This window comes from Sciurus vulgaris, assembly GCF_902686455.1.
Source record: "Sciurus vulgaris genome assembly, chromosome: 17".
NCBI lineage: Eukaryota > Metazoa > Chordata > Mammalia > Rodentia > Sciuridae > Sciurus > Sciurus vulgaris.
The window spans coordinates 17,335,356-17,356,127 of record NC_136478.1 but is presented as its reverse complement, the minus strand read 5'-3'; the positions used below and the strand labels follow the sequence as shown (position 1 = coordinate 17,356,127).

Sequence of the window (20,772 nt, the reverse complement as noted above, 5' to 3'; positions counted from 1 at the left end):
CCTACCTCTACAGGTTTGGAATTTCTTTGGGGCAGGGGTGATGGAAATACGGAATTAGGGCATAACTTAGTGGTAGAGTGCTTGCCTAGCATGCACAAGGCCCTGGATTCCATCACCAGCATCACATACACACACACACACAAACGCACAGTTAGATAATGGTGATGGTTTTACAACTTTATGAGTATATTAAAAACCTTCAGATGGCACCTTTTTAAAGGGTATATTTATGGCATATAAGTTATATCTCAATAAAGCCCTCATAAAAGTATTATGTGATTCATCATATTGAAATGCAGTAATCTCATAAAGCTGTGAATATGGAAAGTGGGAAAGTGTTCCTGGTTTCAATCCCTAGTACCCAAAAAAAAAAAAAAAAAAAGTTTGTCCTTATCCCAATTATATGAAATTCTGTCTTTATCAGCTTATGCTATCTCTTCTGTGTACTTTGTCTGTTTCTGAACCTTGTCTTTTTCTACCCTTCTAATAGTCTGTTGCAGTAACAACTTGGAGTTTTTGTTTTGCTTTTCTGCAGTGCTGGGAATTAAATCCATGTAAATGTACCACTAAGTGATTTTTAGTATATTCTCACAGAATTGTGCAGCCATCACCACAGCCAATTTTAGAACATTGATTGTGTTCTCAGTCAGTCATTTTCCTGAAAAGAAACCCAACATCCATTAGCAGTCACTCTCCATTTTCACTAAAGCCCTTTCTTTTTGTCCATGTGTGGGGTTTTTTGGTGGTGCTGGGGATTGAACCCAGGGCCTCTTGCATGCTATTCAAGTGCTCTACTACTGAGCTACATCCCCAACCCTGGTGGTGTTTTATTTTTAATAGCTTTTTTCCTTCAACTTTTTTCCCAGCCACATATGGGTTTTCTTTCTCAGAACTTTCTACTTTCTACTTCTATTTCAGTTAAGTAGAGGAGTAAGAATAGTGTACTTCAAAAAGTGTTTTGGTTTATTAAGAAATATTCCAGAATTAAATGTGTGTGTGTATGTGTGTAGCAGTGCTTCAGCAGTATATGTGATAAAATTAGAATAATATGGAGATTAACATGGCCTCTGTGCAAATATGTAAGGTGTTCCATATTTAAAAATATACCCATCTTAAATTTAAAAAGGGGAAAGAAAAGGTAATTGATGTATTAGTCATTTTTCTTTCTTTGTAATAGATACCTAGGGTAGATCAACTTAAAAGAAGGAAAGGTTTATTTTGGTTCACAGTTTTGGAAGTTGGGAGTCCATGGTTAATGGCTCAGTTGCTTTGGGCCTATGGTGAGGCAGCACATCATGTCAGGAGTGCATGGTGGAGGAAGCTAAGAGATAAAGGTAATAGGGTTCTAGTATCCCCTTCAAAGCATGCTGCCAGTGACCAAGTTTCCTACTAGGCTCCAACTCAAAGTTTCCACTACCTCTGAATAGTACCACAGGCAGGTGACACATGGGCCTTTGGGGGACAGTTACTCAAACCATAGCAACATGTATTGTGTTTTTGCCAAATATTAATCATTATATTAAATTGCCTGTCTTAAAATGGTCCTGTATGTTTTAGATGATACCGTACTCAGCTCCTGGCAGGTTTGATAGACTAGAAAATTCAGGTTCAAGCAGGCGAAGTAACTTGTCCAAATTTGAGCAGTGACCAGATATGGCCATGAACTCCTGTGATCCTGGTAACTCCAGAGGCTGAGGCAGGAGGATTACAAGTTCCAGGCAAACCTCTGCACCTTAGTGAGACTGTCTCAAAATTAAAATTATTAAAATAGGACCTCAGAAGTGGCTCAGTGGTAAAGGAACCCTGGATTTAATTCCCATTACAGCTTCCTGCCCACCCCTAAAAATATTCCAGAATCTATCATTTATAGTAATTATTAAAGGACCCTACTATTGACAGCAACACCAGAAGTTTAAAGAAGTACATTTTTTTCCAGGTATAATAATGTAATGAGACACCATAATCATCTTGACTTTCGAGCAGAGGGTAAAGATTTGTGTTTCTCTTTGGTGTATTTCTTTTTGGTTTTCCATTGATGATCTTCTTAGAGGAAGGTGGTTACTAGTATCTTATATTTCGGTTTATTAAAACTTATACCTTTGTGAACATGGATAATAATAATCTCTTCTTCCTAAAACTGAAGTTGCAAAACACCCATATTTGACAGGACCTGTTTTGTGTTAAATATACCAGCAAGGGGTGAGTTTTTAAAGTTCCGTCTTTATGAAGATTACTTTACCGATAAATAATTAAGTTAAAAGCCCCACTGAATTATTTTCTACTGAAGTAAAGTGTCCAGTGGTATCATATGGCTTGTAACCTAGTCTGCTATGAAGAAACATATGAATTCTTGATAATTTGACTGCAGAGGAAGAGGTTGTCAGTGTCAATCATAAACATTTTGTGAAAGAAATCTTAAATTTCACTACAAAGAAACTGAGACTTAGATTAAATGATGTGAGTAAGAGTACAGGTTAATGGAAGAGATATATTAGATTCTTGGTCTCCTGGGTTTGAGTCTATAATCCTTTGTTTTAATAAACCTAGTGTGTAAGCTGGATGTGGTGGCACACGCCTGTAATCCCAGCAGCTGGGGAGGCTGAGGCAGGAGAATCATAAGTTCAAAGCCAGCCTTAGCAACTTAGACCCTAAGCAACTTAGTGAGACCTTGTCTCAACCAAAAAAAAAAAAAAAAAAAAAAGGACTAGGAATAGGGACGTGTCTCAGTGATTAAGCCCTGTTTTCAATTCCTAGTATTCCCCTCTCAAACAACAACAAAAACATTGTGTATACATACACTAAAAATAACCTGTTAGGTCAGAGATATTGCTTAGTGATAGAGCATGTGCTTAGTATGTACATGGCCCTAAGATTTAATCTCTAGTACAATCTCCATCCCCCAAAAGAGAGGACTGGTGATGTAGCACAGTACTAGAGTGCTTTCCTGGTGTGCACAGGGTCCTGGGTTCCATCCCCAGCACTGCAAACAAAACAGTCCCCCACAGCAACAACAAAAGCATTTTTCAAAGACTATTGTATCCTTTACACCATTTTAACATGCAAATCTCAAATGAGGTTCAATTTATTTGATTATATTATCCTGTAATTCTGTTTCTTAGAATTACAGTTGTATCTTTTCAATAAGTGTTTATCTTCAGATTACATTGTAAGATTATCATTTTCAGAAGTGTGATAATAAAAATAAATTATGTAATTATATATATGTGTAATTATGTACATCTGCAGAGATAACTAGATACATTTAAAAATCAGCTCTTTAGTGGAGATAGTGACATTCAATTAATTTCCCACTTTTTTCTCTGAATATTATTATTTGCTTTTTAATCTAGTAATTTATACACATGAATTTTCTAATCATGTTTTGTTGACTTTTTTTTTTTTTTACTTCCTCCCCATAGATCTTGAGCCAGATGATTGTGCATCCATTTACATCTTTAATGTAGATCCACCTCCATCTACTTTAAATTCACCACTTTGCTTACCACATCATGGATTACCGTCTCACTCTTCTGTTTTGTCACCATCGTTTCAGCTCCAAGGTCACAAAAACTATGAAGGAACTGGTGATGGTCCTGACTCTAAATACAGCCCATTAGGTGGTCCCAAACCCTTTGAGTGCCCAAGTATTCAGATTACTTCCATCTCTCCTAACTGTCATCAAGAAGCAGATACACATGAAGATGACCTACATATAAATGACCCAGAAAGGGAATATTTGGATAGGCCTTCTAGAGATCATCTCTATCTTCCTCTTGAGCCATCCTACCGGGAGTCTTCCCTTAGTCCTAGTCCTGCCAGCAGCATCTCTTCTAGGAGCTGGTTCTCAGATGCTTCTTCTTGTGAATCTCTTTCACACATTTATGATGATGTGGACTCGGAGTTGAATGAAGCTGCTGCCCGATTTACTCTTGGATCCCCTCTGACTTCTCCAGGTGGCTCTCCAGGAGGCTGCCCTGGAGAAGAGTCCTGGCATCAACAGTATGGACACGGACACTCCTTGTCACCCAGGCAATCTCCTTGCCACTCTCCTAGATCCAGTATCACCGATGAGAATTGGTTGAGCCCTAGGCCAGCCTCAGGACCCTCATCAAGGCCCACTTCACCCTGTGGGAAACGGCGGCACTCCAGTGCTGAAGTTTGTTATGCTGGATCCCTGTCACCCCATCACTCACCTGTTCCTTCTCCTGGTCACTCCCCTAGGGGAAGTATAACAGAAGATACCTGGCTCAATGCTTCTGTCCATAGTGGATCAGGCCTTGGCCCTGCACTTTTTCCATTTCAGTACTGTGTAGAGACTGATATCCCTTTGAAAACAAGGAAGACTTCTGAAGATCAAGCTGCCATACTACCAGGAAAACTAGAGCTCTGTTCAGATGATCAAGCAAATTTATCACCATCCCGGGAAACTTCAATAGATGATGGCCTTGGATCTCAGTATCCTTTAAAGAAAGATTCATCTGGTGACCAATTTCTTTCAGTTCCTTCACCCTTTACCTGGAACAAACCAAAGCCTGGCCACACACCTATATTTCGGTGAGTTGATAGAAATGGCTGCCGCTGACTTTTCATAGTATGGGTCATTGGTGGCAGTGCTTTGAACATTCTTCTCTCCTTCCCTCCTTTCCTTCTCATTTTCCTTCATTCCTTCCTATTTATCTATTTAATTTTTTGGTACTTGGGATATAACCCAGGGGTGCTTTACTGCTGGACTGCATCCCCAGCCCTTTTAATTTTTGTTTTAAGAAAGGATCTCACTACATTACTTAGGGCCTTGCTAAGTTGCTGAGACGGGCCTCGAACTTGGACTCCTCCTGCCTCAGCCTCGCTAGTTTCTAGGATTACAGTTTTGTAACACCACGCCCAGCTCCCTTTTTATTATTATTTTTTAAAAATTTCTACTGGATAAGTAACTTAAAAATCCATTTCTGTTTTATTTTATTTTAAGTAGATAGGCTAAAGTTATAATTTTGAAGGTATATAGGTGTTATGCTTGGTGCCACATATTTGTAATCCCAGCTACCTCAGGAGACTGAGAGAGGAGAATCCCAAACTCAAGGCCAGCTTGGACAATTTAGAGACTCTATCTCAAAATAAAATTTAAAAATGGACTGGGGATATAGCTCAGTGGTAGAGTACATGCTTACATGTGTGAGGCCCCGGGTTCAAGTCCCAGTATCCCCTCCACAAATGTATATATGGATAATTAATTGTAGATAATAAGAAATTACATTTAAGCATTCCCTCGAAGGAATTTTCTTATCTAGAAAATCTTGTAAAAGGTGGGTTATAGTGTGAATTATATTACAAATAAAACTAATTGGGGATAAATTTAACTATATATGTGTGTGTGTGGTTTTTTTTTTTTTTTTTTTTTTTTTTTTTTTTTTTGGCTGCTGGCGATTGAACCCAGGGCCTTGTGCATGCGAGGCAAGCACTCTACCAACTGAGCTATATCCCCAGCCTTAGCTATATTTTTAAGAGCTTTCACTTGTCAAATTTGTGGCAAGCATTTTTCCCTCATAATGTTATTTGTTGACTGACTGATTGACCAGGATCTTACTATATTAATTGTGTTTCCCAGGCTGACTTTGAACATACCATCCTCTTACCCTAGCCTCCTAAGTAGCTGGGACTACAGGCACACACCATTGTACCTGACTTTAATAAAAATTTACTTTTTGCTCTCTAAATTTATGATTTTGTTGTTTTTGTAGAGAAATTTAGAAATTTTTTATATTTGTATTTATCTTTTCCTTTTTGACCTTGTGTGTTACAATTGAAAATCTTATCCTACTCTGAAATAATCAAAATTAAAAATGTAGCTTCCACGTATTTATAATAGTTTTGTATTTATCATTATGTCTATTATATATAACATGCATGATATTTTTATCAGATATATATTTGAATCTTGGATCCAGATGAAATATATTTTGTTTTAAGGAGTGAAGAATAGTATGATGACTTTACTTTCCAAATAGCTTGTCAGTTGTCACAATTTCAAGAATGAATCTAATCTATAATTGGTTATAAAATATAGTTTATATTAAATTCTCACTTAATGCTGTGTCTGTTTAAGGAATTTATTTTTATGCTTTTCCATCAGTATGAATGATCATCTTTACAATTCTTAACTTCAGAAAAATATAATTTGGAATTGTGATATTGATGATATCTTTGAACCTATCAATCTCCTTCTGAAATTTATCTTAATATTTCTGTGTGGATTTTCTCAAGCTTGCAGAGCAAGTATAGAACTTCGAGTTGATGAAGTTGAGTTGTTTCAGACTAATAAATATGAATTCCTTTGAACTTCACAGTGGAAGGACTTAAGGTAGGCTGAGGACATTGAAGGAGAAATAATGAAATAATTTAGACATTTATAGTAAGAGTGATAGCATTTTAGAAATTAAAAGGGACCTTAAATCCCATTTCATTAACCACTAAGATAATGTTACTTTTAATACATATTGTAGCTTTGGGTTCATTAACATTTGACTTGTAGACATATGTCATTTTCTATTCTATACTTTTAGTGTTAATATATATAAATAAAACTTTGGGCATTTCAGTTGTTTAAATTGTTTTATTGATCAAGAAAAAAACAATTGACATTTGAAGATGTTGCTGGTCCTTAATTTTTTTTTAGCTAAGTATGTACCAAAATTAAAATTAGACCTCATATTGCAATATATTACTGAATATAAACAATTTTTCAAAGAGTTGACCAAAAAAGTAATAGACATGGGGTAATCTATAGGCATAAAAGACTGACCTCCCTGATATACACCTGAGAGGGAGAAATGTATTTATTCTGAGACAAAAAAAGATTTCTGTTTGTGAAGAGCTATTGGTAGACATACAAAGATGTGTATCTTTGTTTTAAGAAATCAGTTCATGTTCTTTTGATACATGGTTGAGAAACAGTTGTAGGTTTACAAAGTGTTGAGTTTATCCTTTTTAAAAAAAATCCAGGAAACCAAAAAGTAGATAAATAGATGTTAGCCTTCAGATTAAAAGATTAAAAATTTATTTATTAAACACCTACCAGGGCTGTGGTTGTGGCTCAGTGGTAGAGTGCTTGCCTAGCACACAAGCAGCACTGGGTTCTATCCTCGGCACCACATAACAAATACAATAACAGTATTGTGTTCATCTGTAACTAAAAATATATTTTTAATAAAGCTTCTATCCTAACTAATGTTATAACTTAACTATGTGAAGTTTTATTTTGGAGTCCTTTGTTTCAAAGATCACAGGAGGAGATGTTAGTATTGGCACAGAAGTAATTTAAATCACTGCTTGGCAGTAATAGCATGCTGAAGTGCATTTTTGTGTTTTGTTTATAGCACATCTTCATTACCTCCACTAGACTGGCCTTTACCAACTCACTTTGGACAATATGAACTGAAAATAGAAGTGCAACCTAAAACTCATCATCGAGCCCATTATGAAACAGAAGGTAGCCGAGGGGCAGTAAAAGCATCTACTGGAGGACATCCTGTTGTGAAGGTATGAGAGTTTTGGAACTTCCTTTGCATATACCACATACCTGTTAGTGATTAGATGGGTTTTCATTTAGGTACTAAAGAGCTCATAAGGAGAAAACTCAAATCTGGAGAACCTTCGTTTTCTGTACTTGTGGCTCTGGCTACATTTCTATATTGAGTTTTGTTTGATAGCCTAAAAAATATTCTTCATGACTGACTTTCCAACTGGAGAAACTCTGGGGAAAGATGATTGCAGTGCATTAGTCAACTTTGCATCACTGAAACAAAATACGTGAGATGATCACTGTCACAAAATATGTGAGATAATCAGCTTATGAAGAGGAAAGTTTTATTTTGACTCATAGGTTTGGAGAATTCAGGCTATGGTTGATTGACACTGTTTCTGTTAGGCCTGTGGCTAGAGTGTGTAGGAGGGGAAGCAGGTAACCTCATGAAGACTGCCTTGTAAAGAGAGAAAAAGGAGTGGGTCCTAACATTCCCTTCACTGGGATCACACCCCCAGATATCGAACTTCTCACTAGGCCCTACCTCTTAAAGGTTTCACTACGTCCTGGTAGTGCCACAGACAGTCAGGTGGGCCCCTGGCAGAACTGTGGACTCTTATATGCTGTTCTTCTGTTCAAGAGTTCTTCAAAGATCTAAGGTTTAAAAACAAATTAAACCAGGCATAGTAGAGCGTACTAATAACCCCAGTAACTCAGAAATCTGAGGCTGACGGACTGCAAGTTTGAGACCAGCCTTGGTAACTTAGCAAGACCCTGTCTCAGAATAAAAAATAAAAAGGACCAAGGATATAGCTCAGTGATTGAGAACATCTGGGTTCAGTCTGTAGTATTGCAAGGAAAAAGAGAGAGAGAAGTTAATTAAATAAATTATCAAAATATTGAAAGCTAACTAGGTGCAGTGATGCATGCCTGTAATCCCAGCTACTTTGGAAATGAGGCAGTAGGATCTCTTGTGCCCAGAAGTTCCAGGTTAGCCTGAGCAACATTAGTAAGACCCTATCTCGAAAAAAGAAAAAAAAAGAAAAGAGATAGAAGAAAGAAAAAAATGAACTTCTCTCATTTGCTGTTAGAGTCATATTTTGGTGTTAAATCAGAGTTTATTTCAAGTCAATTAAATTTGATTAAGGATGTAGATCCTGTATCTTTTTGTGGTATTGAGATTGGAACCCAGGGTTATATTCTGCTACTAAGCTACATCCCCAGCCATGTTTATTTTTTGAGACAGGGTCTCACAGAGTTGTTGAGGGTCTTGCTAAGTTACTGAAGCTGTCCTCAAACTTGGGATTCTCCTGCCTCAGCTTCTCAAGTCTCTAATCACTGGATAATAGTCATGCACCATTGTACCCAGCAGTTTCTTATATCTTTGACATTTCTTGTCAGGAAATAATTTTTTACAAATGCATAAATGAACAAAAGACTTTTGGGTGTCCTTGTGATTTACTTTTACAATTTTCCTTTGATTAAAAATGGTTTCCCTGAGTAAGGGAAAATTAACACTACTGGTATCATGGTTTTTATATTCGTTCTTTTTGTGAATAACTGACTTTTTCTAACTTATTGCTTAAATAATTATTTCATATTTGAAATGATGAACTTAGAGTATTCCAAATACTTGATGATATTCTTTACCAGTCTTTCTTAGTACCTGATGCCCCTTTCAATCTGAGGTTCCTTCTTTTTTCATTCAAAAAATTTTTAATATAATATATGCTTATACATATCCTGTTTCATTTATTTTGTCCTTTTCTTCAGTAACTCCATTTATTATTCAGACATTGACTTGTCTTTGTTTACCCTCAACATCTGTGTTCTGTTCTCTGGGTACTTTAATGTTGTTTCTTATTTATTCAGATTTATTTTTAAACTTCCCTCCATGTTAGTGACCTGATTGTTGCTTAACATTTCTAACTTACTTATTAGATCTGCATTTGTGTTTTGAATTTTAGTTTGATTTCTTGATTCTATTTTTCACTCATTTGGTATTTTATCATTATAGTCGGCCTTTTGCTTTCTTGAATTTGTGTTCAGTTCATAAAATGAAAGGTCACAAGCACTTTATGGGCTGTGTGTGTGTTTTAGGGGGAGAGGTTTTATTTTCTTTTAGTTAATCAGATTAACAACAAACACATTTGTTCTTCAAATATGTTTTATTTACTTTGTTACTTTTTATTAAACAAAAACAAAAACTTAATTATGACAGCCTAATAATTATGTTTTTTGTCCCTAGTATGTTTGAGAGCCATGGTCTATAGCCAGAAGAAATTGGAGCAAAGAGGTAGAGAATAGTCATTGTTGGGTTTGAGAGTGGACAATATCATGTGTGATGATCCACTCCCAGGATTCTCACTGGTATTATTTTCATGAGTGTTGCTTTATCCTTCAGTTTGATAAAGCATTCTGGAAGATCGTAATTCCTTGTGACCCTTTCTACTTCGGCAAAAGACCCCAGACTTTATTATTACTATTATTTTTAAATACCAAAAAACTAGATTGAGGGAGTGCTTGTCTAGCATGTGTGAGGCCTTGGGTTCAGTTTCTGTTGCTGAAAACAACAACAAAAAGGAAAATGAAAACAAAACAGAAAAACAACAACAACAAAAAAAATCCCCTAAATACCAAAACTGCATTTTGTCCTGTGTACCCAGGGAATAAGATACTTTCCTGGCTGGAAATACAGCTCAGTTTATAGAGTGCTTACCTGTCAAGCACAAGGCCCTGGGTTCAATCCCCAGCACCACAAAAAAATAAAAATTAAAATAAATAAATAAAATTATTTTTTAAAAAAGATACTTCCTTTTTTTTTTTTTTGGTCGGTAGTAGGAATTGAACCACGGGCACCTACCACTAAGCCACATTCCCTGCTCTTTTTATTTTGAGACAGGGTCTTTATAAGTTGATAGACTGACCCTGAACTTGGAATCTTCCTGTCTTAGCCTTGTGAGTATCTGGGATTACAGTTGTGTGCCACTACACCTGGCTTAATGTACCTCAAAATGTTAGAAAAAATATTTTCCCAATTATTTTTAAGGGTAATTATTCATTTATTTCCCATATCTATTTATATACATATACCAAAACATTACAGTGTACTCTGGTACTCCATATACATACAATTATGATGTCAAGAAAATAATAGTAACTTAAGAAATTTTAAGGAGAAAACTTAAAATAATTCTTAACACGCTTTAATCCTATTTTACCTATTTCATGTTCAGAAGACAGAAATAAATACAGAAGGTAATTGTGAAAAGCTTTCATAGAAGAGGTAGGAATCATACAGTGCTTCAAATAGAGAAAACAGAAAAACATACTTGGAATCATTAAGTGGAGCTAGGAATATCTGTAGAATATTTGGAGAGAAGTGAGAATATAAGGGTTATCCAAAGAGTAAATTATACGGTGAAGATAATAAAGATAGCAAATGTCAGTTGACCAACCGAAACATTTTTGACTTGGTTTTATAGACTGCTTATAATACTTGTTGGAGTAAAAAATATTTTGTTATAAAACTTTTTTGTAAATAGTTATTATTCTGCATACTCAAAAAGTAGTGAAAACTCATGAGAAAAAATGGGAATCCAGCATAGAAAACAAGCAAATCTATAGCAAATGAATAATAGATCTTCACTGAAGAAAATGGATAGAGAAATATATTAATCTAAGTAACTTTTTATCTCATTTGAATTTTGTGTTACCTTTTGAAAATAAATCCTTAGTCATTTCTGTGACAAGCCTAATGTGACATGTAATATTACGTATAGCATTCATCTTAGGAGTATATGAAGATGAACAAAATTGGTGCTTTCAAGTACAGAAATCTCTGCTCCACATTTGCCATATAGTACATGCAAATAGATTTAAGTCTCAGTTTTCTCTTTTAAAATGATAGCATTGTGATGAAATAAAACATGGGATTTGGAAATAAAGTCAACATAATGTATATTTCTGCATATTGCTTACCAGTTCTTGTGTATTCTCCCAATTCTTTCTTCTTATTTTTTGTACTTTTGTGAGACATTTTATTTTTAAGTATGCTATAAGTTCATAGGATATCGTTACAGTTTTTGCTTTAGGCATCAGTTGTATTCTAAAACAACTAAAAGTAATCAAGCAGTTTTTCTTTTTAATATTTACTTCAAGCCATTGTATATGTCCCACAGCTCCCAGATGCTCCAGTCCATTTTAACTTTTTTCCCTTTTGATTCATGGTTTTCATTTTTCTACTAAAATTCCATTTTTGTTTCCCATTTCTATCTAACTTTTTCACTGAGACTTGAATGTATTATAGTTTTTTAATCTTTATTTTCTGGTGATTCTAGGGATCAAACCCCACAGAACTGTACCCCCAACCCTATTGTAATTATTTTAAATTGTTAGTTTGATAGTTCCAATATCTGGGTCTTATTATTTATTTATTTATTTATTTATTTATTTATTTATTTATTTTGATTCACTGTACACAAATGGGGTACAACTGTTGTTTCTTGGTTGTACATGAAGTAGAGTCACACCATTTGCATAATCATACATGTACACAAGGTAATGATGTTTGATTCATTCTGTTAATTTTTCCTTCTCTCCACCCCTCATCTGGGTCATTTTTAGGTCTGGCACTACTGATTACTTTGCCTCTGATAGTGAACTGTTTTTCTTGCTTTTTTGTGTTGCATGTAATTTGATATTGATTGTCAGGCATGGTATGTTAAGTGGTAGAAACTGAGGTATATAATATTTATTCTGGCTGGGTTTAGTGGCACATATCGTATCCCAGCCACTGGGGAGGCTGAAGCAGGAGGATTACAAATTCAAGGCTTTCCTCTGCAACTTAGCAAGACCCTCTCTTAAAATATAAAGAAAAAGGACTAGGAATGTAGCTCTAGTAAAGTGCCCCTGGGTTTAATCCTCAGTAGTGGAGTAGAGTGGGAATAGATTTGATTTCATTCTTTTGCATGTGGTTATTCAGTTTTCCCAGCATCATTTATTGAAGGTGCTGTTCTTATCCTATTGTGTGTTCTTTTTGGGGGAATGCTGGGGGTGCCAGGATTGAACCCAGAGGCACACTCAACTGCTAAGCCACATCCTCAGCCCTATTTTTTCTATTTTATTTAGAGACAGGCTCTCACAGAGTTGCTTAGTGCCTCTTTTGCTGAGGCTGGCTTTGAACTCGCAATCCTCCTGCCTCAGCCTCCTGAGTCACTGGGATTACAGACATGCGCCACCAAGCCAGGCCGACCTATTGTGTGTTCTTGATGCCTTTGTCAGAAATCAATTGGCTTAAAAATATTTTTTTAATCTTCAGAGTTTTTCTTTGACTTTCCTCAGGGCTGCCAACTTATAAGTTGAACCTTCTTGCTATAAATTGCATCAGTAAGCATTCTGTGCATTTTCCCCCTTACTCTTTCTACTCTTCTGGTCAATAAAAGTATATGTTGGTTAGCAGCTATGCTATTCTCCATCAGTATCTTGTTTCACATTCCTCCCTCCACCCTCAACCATCCCATCTTCCACCATCACTTTGAAGTTTTTAGATCAAAGTTTGCCTTTTTGATTTTACTGATAGATTTTGACTGTTTTCCCCATCTTTCCCCCACCCCACACATACTGTCTGTTTTGTAAGGAACCGGAGCAAGAGGAGATGCTTCTTTATTCCACTGTGGTCTGTATTTAAAAGTTCTCAATTTTTCTAACGTAAAGAGAAAAATAATCAATACATATGAAAGTATGTCATTTCAAATAGAAAACTGAACTTATTGATCTTGAGTCTACATTATTCCAACACACTTGCTGGGTTGTACAATGTATGTGACACTTTTCTGTGTGTGCCCATTTCTAAGACCACATTCTTTCCATTAACAGATGTGGTAGTTGGGAGATTTCTCCCCTATTCTGAGGATTTTTAAGTCTGGGGAGGTGAAGGGGATGAGCTAGGGATGTAGCTTAGTAGTAGAGTGCTTACCTAGCATGCATGAGGCCCAAGGTTCCATCCTTAGCACTGCAGGAAAAGAAAGAAACAAACTTGTTCGTCTAAACATGTTTAAAAGTAAACTTTATTTCTTTTTCAGAAAGTATAGGTCTTTTTTATTGGACCAGTTTTACCTAAAGCAAATCCTCAATCGCTCGTTTAAAGAGCACAAACCTTGGGCTGAGGCATGGCTCAGTGGCAGAGAGCTTGCCTAGCACGTGTGGTGCACTGGGTTCAATCCTTAGCACCACATAACATAAAATAAAGGCATTCTGTCTGTCTACAACTACAAAAAAAATTTAAAAAATAAAGAGCATAAACCTACTGCAAGCATTATAAGAATTAAGAAAGGGGGTTAGAGGTCTCACTCTTCATTCTGCTGACTTTCAGTGCCTCCTCTTTCACCTTCATCCCATTTTCAGTGCAGATGCGCAAGCCTTGTCCTCAGCTTCTCTAAAACCTAGAACCTCTACTTCAACTCTAAGTGAAGATTTTAGCTCATCTACTAAAACTGCCAGCATTCTCCAAGGGTAAGACAATGGATACAAATTGGCTATACCACATAATAAGAAAAAATCTCTAGTAAATCTCCAGTGCAGTTTTATAGACTTTCATCTAGTCCTGTTTTTGCCCTCATCTCACATCACTTTATCAGAGATGATCACTGCTTCAAATTCCTAAGCCTTTCTAGGGTTCTTAGATACAAAATGTTGTGTGTTCCTTATTGGTTCTCTCTCCCCATCCAGCAGGTTTAAGTTACATCTGTCTTATGTTTAGTAAAGGTAAACACATGTTAAATTTCCTACATTTAATCAGAAGTTGCAGTTTTCTGTAAGTATTTTAGTATTTATGTAGTCAAGAAATCTTTCAATATTTTCACTTGAGATTTCTTTTACATGTTTTGGAATTAACAAGGTCTAAACTTTAAATGGGAATTAGTTCATAAAAATATAAAATGTCAGCAAGATCATAACAAAAAATAAAGCCTAAATAAATAACTAAAGAAGACACTTCAAGAATACATATGTATATGTGCAAAAATGAAATTTAGTCATTATTCTCTTTTGGTGTGTACAACGGCAAATGGGGTAAACAATAATACAACATAAGATTCATCTACATTCACATAAGAGGTTAAAAAAAAAGCAAAGGTAGAAAGTGGTTATACACTCTGCTTCAACTAAATTAGTTCATTAAATAATCTTAAAACTGCTGTGGAGTATGTGTCATTTTTTCCTCCAGTTTACAGATGAAGAATCTGAAGCTAAGGACAATTGAGAACTTCCCCAAATTCAAAAATAATAAATGATTAACCACTCCTTTCTGCGATACCTCTTGTTCTTCCATGTTTAAATTTACTGCATTTAATCTGCTGTTCATCTAATGGAGGAACAAAGACCTTACAATTTACTTCTAAGTACAGTGAAAAGAACAGCATTCATGCTGTTATCTCCAGAGCTGAGTATTGGGCCTAATGCATTAAAGGCATTTAATCACTACTGAACGAATAGATTTTGGAATAAGAATACAACAGGGTGAAGCCAAATAATTCACAAGGTTAGTCAATGTACTATTTAAACAAAATACTAAAGTAGCTGACCAAAATGTAGTTAAATCTAAAATAGAAAATACAAATTAAAAATGTTATGTTACCTATTATGTTATTCAAATTATCACATAACAAACTGGTAAGTACTATATAGCAAAGAATCCTAGTCATATTAGATGATTCATACTTATATCAGCTTGGCAAAGACATAAGTCACTTGTCTTTTATACTCTCATAAAATAAACTAGTGCTGGGGAAAGCTAATACTGCACATTAAGATTTCAAAGGGGTGTGTATGTATTTCTTAACTATACACACACACACACACACACACATACACAATATATATATATGTACACACACATATATTTCTTAACACAAATTTCAGCAGACATTTGCTTCAAATGCATATACCATAGCTATTCTTTGCATCTCAGGGGTTTTAAAGGAAGGTCAAATAAATTAATTAGGCTATCATCTCATCCCATTTTCAGAGGAACATTTATGTTGTAGGCAATAAACAAATTATTACTATTGTTAAAACTATTCACTTAAAACTTTCATCTAGTATCAGTAACAAACCCTAAACCTAACTTCTCTTCAGGCCACCCTCTGTAAAACCAAGTAAATATAAGTTATGCTTCGGTACTGTTTCCATAGCAAAGGTCTGGTCTGCTTAATTTAACTAAAGCTGGAGGATTAAAACCTGAAGGTTACTATAGGAGAAACTATAGCAACTTCAATAAAAGTAGTTCTATTACCAGTTCTGCTAAATTACTTGGGGTTAGGGAGTATGAATCTAGATATACTAGTAATATGATATAATACTGTAGAGATACTAAAACATACAAAATTAAATTTATACAATATAAATTGCTTAAAAGTGGAAATAGGCATATAACAAAAATCATCACTAGGAAATAGATCTGGAAATATGGTAAAACAGTCTCAAAATGAAAAACAATTTCAAACATCATTTTTCAAATTTCAGTAAGTTGGGAAAAGATTCAAAATATTTATGCCTTGGTTTAGAGATGTAGCTCAGTGACACAGCAACTTGCCTGGCACGCATGAGGCCCTGAGTTTAATCCCCAGCACCAAGGGGAAAAAAAGCCACAAGAAAATGTGCTGTTATTTAACATACAAGCACTTATTTATTCTTAAATAATAAGACCCACAGGGAGTTGCAAAACTAGTACATGTATTAATAACAGTCCCATGTATCCTGCACTTAGCTTCCCCTAATTGTAATATAATACATACCTACAGTGTGTGTATATGTGTGTGTGTGTGTGTGTGTGTATACATACATACATATATATATATATGTATATATATAGTGGAGGGGGCAGGTGCCAGGAATTGAACCCAGAGGCGCTTAACCACTGAGCAACATCCCCAGTCCTTTTTTATATTTTATTTAGAGACAGGGTCTCACTAAGTTGCTGAGGCTGCCTCAGCTTCCTGAGCAGCTAGGATTACAGGTGGGCCCCACCACGCCCAGCATTCCTGCAGTATTGAAGTATAGTAAAATATCAAAATCAGGAAATTGATAGTGGTACAATATTCTTAACTAGATTACAAATCCTACTTTTAACTTGGAAGATTTTTCACATGCTTATTCACCATCTTACCTCCTTGGTGAAATAATTGCTCACGTCTTTCATATGTTTTCTTACTGAATTTTTTTATTAGTGAGTTTTGAGAGTTCTAATAGTCTAGATACAAGACCTTTGACAGACATGTGGTTTACAAATATCTTCTGTTACTTGCTCATTCATCCTTTCAGTAAAAGGTTCTTTCACATTCTACAGATTTGATTTTGCTGACATTCAACTTACCAACTTTTTTCTTTAGGTACAATGCCTCCCCCTCCATCTCTTTCTTTTTTTCTTCCTTCTTTCTGGTGCTTTTGATATCATATCCTAGAAATCTTCATTGAATGTGTATCTACTTCCTAAATAAACCTCCATCTATGCCTTTGCCTAGCTGGAGCTGAAATTCTTTCCCATCATGTATACCAAGAACTCCCTTAGTCCTGAGATGAATTACCCCTTCCCTCTGGGAACTCCTCAGACTCTTCCAAAGACTCCTATAACATCTAAATATCACTTATATGTCAGTCTAATTTAATAATAAAAGAATTAGTCTCTATTTTACACTCTTCAACTGTGAAGTCACTACATTATAGAAAATACAGGCAAGAACATTGGCTTCTTGTATTCTTCAAGTAGAAAATTAGTCTCAAGAAAAATGCATTTTCTGACACTCAGTATCTGTTGATGGGTTAAAAAAATAAAAAACAAAAGTGGCTCAGTGGTAGAGCGCTTGCCTAGCATAGGTGAGGAGGCATTGAGTTCAAGTCTCAGCACTGCATATGAATAAATTAAACAAAGGTCCACTGATAACTAAAAAAATTTTTTTTTAAATTGGTCAAAGAGACACTTCACAAAAGGGGATATTCAAGTGTTTACACATGAACAGGCGTTCCAACATTTTTTTGTCACAGGAAATTATAAATTAAAACTATACTGAGTTATCATTACATTCTTACAAGAATGGTTAAGATTAAAAGACTAGTAATCAATTATTGGTGAGAATATGGAGGAAATAGAACTTTCACATATGGCTGACTGAGAAAAATTGGTAAAGCTACTTTAGAAAAACAGCAATTCCACTCCTGGACATGTACCTCCCAAAAGTGAATCCTTTGTCTAAGTAAGTCATGTTGAAAAATAAAAACAAAATAGCGCATAGCGGCTTTATTCATAATTGACCAAAACTAGACACAAACCAAGTGTCTTAGAACAGGAAAACAGATAAACTAGTAGGAAATCATAAAATATGAACAAAGAGCAATGGAAAAGAAAACTACAAAAAAAAAAAAAGATAAATCTTACAGTCATAATGTTGATAAAAACAACTAATCTATAGTGGTTAAGAGCTCAGAAGTATGATTACCTTTGGTTGGATAAGAGGAATAGGCGTATAAATTGGGAAGGGACACAAGAGAATCTCCTGAAATGCTTAAATGTTCTATAAAGTTGTGTGGTAGTTTCATGGGTGTGTATATTTGAAATTGACTGAGCTGTATGTCTCAAGATTTGTGTACTTTATTGATATATTTTAAATTTATTTTTATTGTAAACAAATGGGATACATGTTGTTTCTGTTTGTACATGGAGTAACACCATACCATTTGCATAATCATACATTTACATAGGGTAATGATGTTTGATTCATTCTGTTATTTTTCTTCCCCCCCACTCCTCTCACCCCTCTTTTCCCTGTATACAGTCCCTCCTTCCTCTTTTCTTGCCCCCCTCCTACCCCCCATTATGTGTCCTCATCCACTTATAAGCGAGATCATTCGTCCTTTGGTTTTTTGAGATTGGCTTATCTCACTTAGCATGATATTCTCCAATTTCATCCATTTGCCTGCAAATGCCATAGTTTTATTATTTTTTATGGCCAAGTAATATTCCATTGTATATATATACCACAGTTTCTTTATCCATTCATCAATTGAAGGGCATCTACGTTGGTTCCATAGTCTGGCTATTGTGAATTGAGCAGCTGTGAACGTTGATGTCGCTGTATCTGTGTAGTATGCTGATTTTAAGTCCTTTGGGTATAGGGCAAGGAGTGGGATAGCTGGGTCAAATGGTGGTTCCATTCCCAGTTTTCTAAGGAATCTCCACACTGCTTTCCAGAGTGGCTGCACTAATTTGCAGCCCCACCAGCAATGTATGAGTGTACCTTTTTCCACACATCCTCGCCAACATCTGTTGTTGCTAGTATTCTTGATAATCGCCATTCTAATTGGGGTGAAATGGAATCTTAGGGTAGTTTTGATTTGCATTTCTCTTATTACTAAAGATGTTGAATATTTTTTCATATATCTGTTGATTGCTTGTACATCTTCTTCTATGAAGCGTCTGTTCATATCCTTAGCCCATTTGTTGATTGGGTTATTTGTATTCTTGGTGTAGAGTTTTTTGAGTTCTTTATATATTCTGGAAATTAGTGCTCTATCTGAAGTATGAGTGGCAAAGATAATCTCCCACTCTGTAGGCTCTCTCTTCACATTGCTGATAGTTTCCTTTCTGAGAGAAAGCTATTTAGTTTGAATCTATCTCAGTTATTGATTCTTGCTTTTATTTCTTGTGCTATGGGAGTCCTGTTAAGGAAGTCTGATCCTAAGTCAACAAGTTGAAGATTTGGACCTAGTTTTTCTTCTATAAGATGCAGGGTCTCTGGTCTGATTTCAAGGTCCTTGATCCATTGTGAGTTGAGTTTTGTGCAGGGTGAGAGATAAGGGTTTAGTTTCATTCTGTTGCATGTGGATTTCCAGTTTTCCCAGCACCATTTGTTGAAGAGGCTATCTTTTCTCCATTGCATATTTTTGGCACCTTTGTCTAGAATTAGAAAATTGTATTTATTTGGGTTTGTGTCCGTGTCCTCTATTCTGTACCATTGATCTACCTGTCTATTTTGGTGCCAATACCATGCCATTTTTGTTACTATTGCTTTGTAGTATAGTTGAAGTTCTAGTATTGCGATACCCCGTTTCATTCTTCCTGCTAAGGATTGCTTTAGCTATTCTGGGTTTCTTAATCTTCCAGATGAATTTCATGATTGCTTGTTCTATTTCTGTAAGGTACGTCATTGGGATTTTAATTGGAATTGCATTGAATCTGTATAGCATTTTTGGTAGTATGGCCATTTTGACAATATTAATTTTGCCTATCCAAGAACATGGGAGATCTTTCCATCTTCTAAGGTCTTCCTTAATTTCTTTCTTCAATGTTTTGTAGTTTCGTTGTAGAGATCTTTTACTTCTTTGGTTAGATTGATTCCAAGTATTTTATTTTATTTTTTTTTTTGAGGCTATTGCAAATGGAGTTGTTTTCCTCATTTCCCTTTCAGCTGTTTCATTGCTTGCATATAAAAATGCTTTAGATTTATGCATGTTGATTTTATAGCCTGCTATTTTACTGAATTCATTGATGAGGTCTAGAAGATTTCTGGAGGAGTTTTTTGGGTCCTCTAAATATAGAATCATGTCGTCTGTAAATAGTGACAGCTTAAGTTCCTCTTCTCCTATTCATATCCCTTTAATTTCTTTGGTCTGCCTGATTGCTCTGGCTAGAGTTTCGAGGACAATGTTGAATAGAAGTTGTGAAAGAGGACATCCCTGTCTTGTTCCCGTTTCTAAAGGAATGCTTTCAGTTTTTCTCCATTAAGAATGATGTTGGCCATGAGCCTAGCCTAAATAGCCTTTACAATGTTCAGGTATGTTCCTACTATCCCTATTTTTTCTAGTGTTTTGAGCATGAAGGGGTGTTACATTTTGTCGAATGCTTTTTCTGCGTCAGTTGAAATAACCATATGATTCTTATCCTTAAGTCTATTGACATGATAGATTACGTTTATTGATTTACAAATGTTACACCATCCTTGCATTCCAGGGATGAACCCCACTTGATCATGGTGCACAATTTTCTTAATGTTTTTGGATACGGTTTGCCAATATTTTGTTAAGGATCTTTGCATCTATATTCATCAAGGATATTGGTCTAAATTTTTCTTTCCTTGATGTGTCTTTTCCTGGTTTGGGTATGAGGGTGATATTAGCTTCATACAATGAGTTTGGTAGGGTACCCTCCTTTTCTATTTCCTGGAATACTTTGAGAAGTATTGGAATGAGTTCTTCTTTGAAGG

At 35.5% G+C, this 20,772-nt stretch overlaps 1 protein-coding gene across 1 annotated transcript in view; it reads left to right on the top strand.

Annotated features, from left to right (window-relative positions):
• NFATC3 (nuclear factor of activated T cells 3) overlaps window positions 1-20,772 on the top strand; it is a 103,844-nt gene that overhangs the window by 39,469 nt on the left and 43,603 nt on the right. Inside the window, 2 exon segments of the mRNA XM_079116843.1 lie at window positions 3,420-4,554; window positions 7,371-7,533. Coding sequence (XP_078972969.1) covers window positions 3,420-4,554; window positions 7,371-7,533 — 1,298 coding nt within the window.